Genomic DNA, 6,761 nt, shown 5'->3' on the forward strand with positions numbered 1-6,761 from the left:
CGGGGCGTCCCCTGCCTTCGCCCTTAAGTGGCCGGGATAGGCTCCAGCAGCCCCATGACCCAGAAAGGGAACAAACGGAAGAAAATGAATGAATAAAGAACAAACACTTTTCATAAATTTTTATAAAAACATTAAATGTCTCATCAGCAAAGAGTAAATCACATATTTTCCTAATTCTCATATACAGTTGTTGCTTTATTTTGCTGGTCAAAATATAGCTGTGTTTAAAAAACAAACAACCAAACAGCACTTTCAGCAGCAAAATCATGAAACCGCTCCGACTTCTGTGTATCACCATGTTGGAAGCATCTCCAAAGCACATCACAGATTTCAACCATTCAAGCTCCACGGCATGCATTGGACAGACACTTGAAACATCTAGAAAGCTACATCTTGACCAGATATTTCTACATATTAGACTTTGTTAATCTACAATCATAAATATCACAGTTATTTTACAGCCCCATAGGGGATAACATTTGTCCTCTCTGCTTTCACAAACAAATCAACGTCAAAATGAAAACCACTGCCAGTCGCTCTTTCGATTTTCCACAGAAGCCCTTATGAGAAGAAGACCGGAGAACTTCCATCCATCCTTTATGATTGGCTTTCATAGGCTGAGACGGCTTCGCCGTATAAGTCGGAAAAGAAATGGTTTCTCTTCTGCTTCAGTGCTTGCAGGAAGTCCTGGACTCGTGCTTCCCGGGAGGCGGTGCAGAGGTGTAGTGCTTCTTGTCTTCTCTTGGCATCAGCTGGCTTCCCGTTCCCCTGATGCTGCAGGAGGTCTGCTACACAGGCCCGGTCTGCCTCCAGCTGCTGTAGTGCTTGTTCCTCTCGATGAAGCTCTCTGGCTTTCTGTAATGCAGCAAACAACTGAGGTCAGGCCTGCTGCCACAGACAGAAAACCAGAATTCAAACTCCCAGGATTGGAAAGAAAAAAAACAAAAACAACCAGAACTTTAGCAAGAATTCAAATTAATAAGTTCAATTTCAGAAAAAAAGATTAGTTTTTAATGCAAGAATTTTTCACTTTATGAACTCAAGTTTTACCTTTTGTTAGTTTAAATTACCATTTCTGAGGAAAATTGTTCAAAACACACTAAACTGCAATAGAAAGATCTTTTTTTGCTGAATGTTGGATCAAATCAAAGTTAAGAGCTTTCTTAATACCTAAAAAATTTAAAATTCTTTCGTTTGCATTTGCTCTAGGATTTCCATCCAGCTTTCAATTCAATAAACTTCAGATCTGGGAATTTCCTCTGATAATTTTGCTTCAATATTTGAAAAAGGTCATCATCAGATCCACAATAATGTCCCACTAAATCGAATCTTCAAGTTTTTATTTTGTGATTGAAAGTTGGAGTCTCCAGATTACGAGTGGTTAATTAATTAAATTCATAATGGTGAGCTCTTATAAAGTAAAATTAAAAATAAAATCAAAAGATGTAAGGTTTGTTCTGAGAATCCCTAAATGGGATTTGTTCAATCTATACTGGAAAGATGGAAATCTCTTTATGCAACTCTTTGGTTGTAGCACGAAGCTGCAGATTCTTCTTTTGAAGGAGACACTCCCACAGAGGGAGACGCTTCAATCGACTCCCTAAAACCGGTTTTTAATGCAGAGACAAAGTCAGCGGCTGGACTTTAACTCTGTGGCGTCTTGAACAGAACATTTCACAGACGTGTAATAAATCTGAAAGTCTTCCAGTCTTGAGAGACTGAAAACACAAACTGCTTTACAAACTGAGCGAGTATTTACCTGGTCTTTTGTAGAAGTGTCAATGCTAAATATACTTCCACAGGGTTTGAAAAAACAAAGAGCTTTCCTTTTCAATAGAGGAGCTAAGAATATACTCCATTTGGGACTTATTTTAGCCTTTTCCAGTCAATAGAAATCAGGTCAGCCAATGGCCAAATGAGAATGAAGGAGAAACAAAATTGTAAAGAGTAGATTTCCTTTTGATACAGTAAAGTAAAATGGGAATTTTACTTTAGTTTGTCATTGATTGAGATGGCAAAATAATTTATTATCTTTGAAACTGTTCTTCATTAACTTCACTCTCAAGCTATGGACACATCAGGCATGTGACGCACGATCAATAACTCACTAAACGTGAATTTTTAGACACAAGTACAGCCTATGATGATCATACTGGTCAAGCAGGGAAGGGATTCTCCTCCTGGTTCTTTTTCTACTGTTTACTAGTGCATGACCGCCACCTATGGTTGGAAGAGGCTTGATGTGAAATGTCAAAGCAGCGCATATTTCATGAATCTTGTTCCAGCCGTTTTCTTTCACAGCTCTATTCCTTTAAAAAAAAAAAGACATGGTGTCATAGAATTCCGGCCGGGCCTAAACCACAGATATTCATTTCTCCTGCATGGTCAATTTTCAAACGGTTGGATCTTCTGTGAGTTAAAAGGGACGCCATCCATATGTCACAACCAAATCTGAGTCCCTGATTGATCTTAGTTCAACCAGGTTGCAACGCACATTTAATGGTTTTGTACATAGAGCCGTAAAATGGACATAAATGTGTTTAGCTCCCTGTAAACCGAGGGCAGTGTGAACGTAGCTAAAGGGCTTTGCCACAACTGGACTGAACTGAACTTCAAGCAACAGTAACTGTTTTTCCCCTCTTAGTTTATGGTGTGCCTGCAGAGCAGAACAGGCTTTAAAAATATGTGAATATAAAAATAAAAACCTAGACTTTTTTTCTTTTTAATTAAATGGGTAAATAGTTAAAGTTTCTCTCAGTAAGGACACAGTGAACCCCCCAAAAAAGTAAAGTAGGACTAACCTGGATGGATTTGTGGTTTAACTGATACTGCAGAATGGCTTCACACAGATTCCAGAAGGTGTACTCGGGCCACAGAACCGACTGAAACACCAGACAGGAGTGGGACGTCTGTGGATGGACAACATCTGACAGTTGACATTTCTCCAAAGACAAAGATTTGGATGCCAAACAACAAAAATAGCTGATTTTTGAGAAAACAGCTCAAAGATATGCCTGTAACTGGAAGCAGCCTTTCTAACAAACAAAATAAACAAAAAAAGAGGGAAGTGATGTACGTCTGCCGTCATTTAAAGCTTGTTGTTAGAATAAATACTGTATCGCATTTGATAATCATCCAGTAAAAAAGGATAAAATAATGACAGAACTGAAGCGAAACCCTGATTTGCAGATCTTAAAAGAGTTTAAATTAGTATTTATTTGAGCTAGTATTTCTTTTTTTAATTAGCTGGTTATAAAACTACTGAAAAACCCAACCAGAAATACAAGTTTAACTGATAGGATCACAGGCACTCCCAATACTGGAGAAGAAAACAAATGACTGCAGCGGTTTAGTAATAATAATTCACCTTTAGCCACTACTATTGTACACGTCTTTAATCTTTCATCGTGAAGTGTTTACAAAAATGTACACAAAGTGGCGTATTAGCAGAGCTGTCTTCATACCTGCCACAGGAGGAAGTCACTGAGGCGCACCTCTCCTGAGGTTCGGATCAGGAGATCAGGATTAGGAGAGTTATTGCTGTACAGGCACTCGCTGAGCAACGCCTCCGAAACATCGCTGAGCACGACAGAAACGTGAGCGGCTTGTCAATGTCTCCAGATTATCTGTCTCAATGCTATTCAACACAGGAGTATTGATGAGATTAACCCACAAGTGTCTGGTGAACTGCTCACCTTGCCTTGATCAGGCCCTGCTCAACTCCCCAAGCCATCTCCCTGACGGCGTTGGTGATTTCATATCTGGACGTGTAGGCAAAGCACACGTTGAGAAAACATCTAGAAATAAAGAAGTCATTGCCGTCACAGACGCGTCATGGAATGATGAAACGAGGCTGGGTTTTGCCACTAATCATCGAGTTTACAAAATAAAAGCACAAATACAAAGACATACTTGTTATTAGTTTTAGTTGTTAAAACAGCTTTGGCAATAAGCTGCTGAAGATCAAGTGGCAGCATGTTCAAGTCACCCAGCACCCGGATACAAACGCCATGTTTCTCCAGATTTTCCCTTTAAGACAAAACAGAAACCTTTAAGGGGAGAGACAGATCTTAAAGCAAATCATGACAATTCCAGGAAAAAAATATATTTTCATTTTTGATTATCAAAATATTGTGTGTGAATTTTACTGACAGAAACTTCAAATAAATTCTTGCAACCACAGAGCATTCTGTGGCCTGGTGGGATGTGGAAGGCTGGTTTGCAATGTGCCCTGCATTATAAATCCTGTTGGTAGTGGAAGATATTCCACAGCAGACATCCAGATTAAGAGTAGCTGTCACAGAAAATATTGTTATCAAGGCTAACAATTAAGATAAATCCTCAGAGAGAGAAAAAAGTTCCTGAGCAAACGTGTAAAGGCTGTTTGTGGAGTTGCAATTGAAAAACTTTCCCAACTTCATTGCCGAAACTGATTTTCAAAATAATGTACCCACTTGGCCGAACCTAAAGTCTAAAGCAAAAATCACAAACTTTCACCTTTATGTTGAGAAATACAAAGTCTTATGTTTAACTGGGTTTTTTTCATCCACACCATATCATTCAAGTCCCAATCATACCTTTACTTTTTTTTAACATTTAACATTTGAAGCAGTTTTCTCATGGAGGACATTTCATAAAATAAATTAAGTTAAAATTTTATTTCAGAGTATTTCTTTATTCAAATCGTTCTGAATCAGTAGCAGACGCAAAAAGAATGTTGGGAAAAGCTTGTAGGTGTGACATAGAGGCTACTACGGCAAGCCACAAGCCTGCTGCTCCACTCCAATCTGAGGCTTTGATCTCTCATCTGATGATCTACTTCATCATTCCAACATTAGTAAAGTATCATACTCAATTTTTGAGGAGAATATAGGAATAACAGCTTCAAAAAAAAATCCCTTTTCTTAAACACGTTTCCAACAACAAAGTGTGACTTGTTGAAACCAAAGAATATTCAAATTTTCCCCCTTGAAATTACATGTGTGACTGAAACAAATCTGCTTCCTCTTAAGCTGCGCTGTGAGGAAGCTCTGAATCACATGATGAATCAAAGTCACTAGAACCATAAACAGCAAAGTGGAAATCTGTCCATAAAACTGACCGTTCCTCCAGCAGCCTCTCAAACTTCTGCCTGGCCAGGTCCAGCAGTCCGTCCACCTCTTCTTTAGTGCGCTTGAAGTTCTCAATGCTGAAAGCATAAACTGTCACTTCTGGGATACTCAGCTGCTTGCACCAACGCAGCGTCTGGTGTGAAAGACAAAAGGGGTTAAGTGGTGTGAATATATGGCCCGTAATGGCATGCATTTCCCCACATGAATTAAAAAAAAAACGAACCTCTGCCAGCTTGTTAAAGCCCTGCATGTGCCCTTCCTGGCGCTCCATGTTTTTCTTACGTGCAAAGCGGCGATTTCCATCCATGATAAAGGCCACATGTTTGGGCATGGGTCCTGCCTAGCATTACACGGGATCAGAGAACAACAACAACAACAAAATTCAACAACTGGATGATGGGATTGTAAAAGTCACAAAAGGTTTGAGCGTTAACAAACTAAACAACTGTCATATGTCCATAGGATTGCAAAAACAAATTAGTGTCCATCTGATTTTACAAAGGGATGAAAGCATGGTTGTGATTAAAACAAAAATGTAGTCAGTAAGTTGAGGGCGTCTCAAATTCTGCCGAGATTTTTCAGAAACAAAAGATTCCTGGAAGTTTAACTGAATACAGGAGGCTTTTTTTAGTCTCTCAGTTTCATTAATGCCAAAACAAAGAAACTAATTATTTCAACAAATGGATTTAGCCCGATGCCATAAAGTAAATACTATGTTGGACAGTCAACTTAGATCTGAACTCTGATTAGCAAATCTGAATAATAGGACAATGGTGTTATTGTTTGCCTGTGTGCATATGAAACAAATTGCTTAATTGGGAAAATAATAGTTAGAACTCAAACAAACGCTTCTTTATAGGTTTGTTATGTCTTTATTATATGAATAACTATAGAGGATGACAAAGATAATTTCATATTATATGGAGCAATAAATATCCTGAACTCAAAGTTTAAACCCAAAATGGCACCAGAAGACAGCAGTCTTACCTTAAGGACATTGGAAGCGATCTTTTCAAGCAGATTTAATTCACCTTCCCTTATCCACGACATTTTCTGCCTTCAGACGATCTGAAATTCCGTCATTAAAGCATTTTCAGGTGGTTAAAAACCAAAAACACGTCCCAGTTTGTTAAAAAATATTAGTCCACTGTTGCAAGCCTTCTATTTTTGTCACATTTCTGTTCACTATTACATTTCACAAGCAGCAGCTAAGCTAGTACTACTAGTAGTGGGTTTCAACGTCAACTGCCAACAGGGCTCGCGACACATCATGCAATGAATTAACTGCTAAATGGTTATTTAAGTAAATAAAAAACAACTCAAAATCCTCCAACAGGAACTCACTCTCAACGGAAGCCGCGTTTTTCATTCAGACCATAGAAGAACAAGTTGTTTTCTCATATTTCACAGCTTCCAACTCATAGCTTTTACGATGACGACCACTTCCGCACAGGAACTACGTGCCGTAAATGCGTCATGACGACTTCCTGTTGCACGTGCATCCTCGGATTTTCAAATCACGCACATTGAGCATTTAATTGCGCGCCGTTGTTTGTTCTAAACACACAAGAAAATTACACGGGTTTCGAATTATATGTATTTTAAAGAATCAAATAAAAACTATGTATATCGATGTATCTTCGCCTATTT

General features: G+C 38.7%; 1 protein-coding gene across 1 annotated transcript; it reads right to left on the reverse strand.

Moving 5' to 3' along the window:
• Positions 1-104: 104 nt before the first annotated feature.
• dhdds (dehydrodolichyl diphosphate synthase subunit) lies at positions 105-6,606 on the reverse strand. Its single transcript, XM_004078311.4, has 9 exons — positions 6,456-6,606; positions 6,099-6,179; positions 5,335-5,451; positions 5,102-5,244; positions 3,913-4,029; positions 3,696-3,797; positions 3,465-3,579; positions 2,802-2,909; positions 105-855 (listed from the first exon to the last, which is right to left on the reverse strand). The coding sequence occupies exons 2-9, from the start codon at positions 6,159-6,161 to the stop codon at positions 598-600; spliced, it is 1,023 nt and encodes a 340-aa protein (XP_004078359.1). The 5' UTR covers positions 6,162-6,179; positions 6,456-6,606; the 3' UTR covers positions 105-597.
• Positions 6,607-6,761: the final 155 nt, after the last annotated feature.

Source organism: Oryzias latipes, chromosome 16 (genome assembly GCF_002234675.1).
Source record: "Oryzias latipes chromosome 16, ASM223467v1".
NCBI classification, from domain to species: domain Eukaryota; kingdom Metazoa; phylum Chordata; class Actinopteri; order Beloniformes; family Adrianichthyidae; genus Oryzias; species Oryzias latipes.

Coding starts and splice junctions, on each gene's coding strand:
- dhdds (XM_004078311.4), bottom strand. CDS start 6,161: ATGTCGTGGATAAGGGAAGGTGAATTAAATCTGCTTGAAAAGATCGCT. Junction 5,452..6,098: donor TCGCTTCCAATGTCCTTAAG/GTAAGACTGCTG, acceptor GTGTAATGCTAG/GCAGGACCCATGCCCAAACA. Junction 3,580..3,695: donor CAGGGCCTGATCAAGGCAAG/GTGAGCAGTTCA, acceptor TGTCGTGCTCAG/CGATGTTTCGGAGGCGTTGC.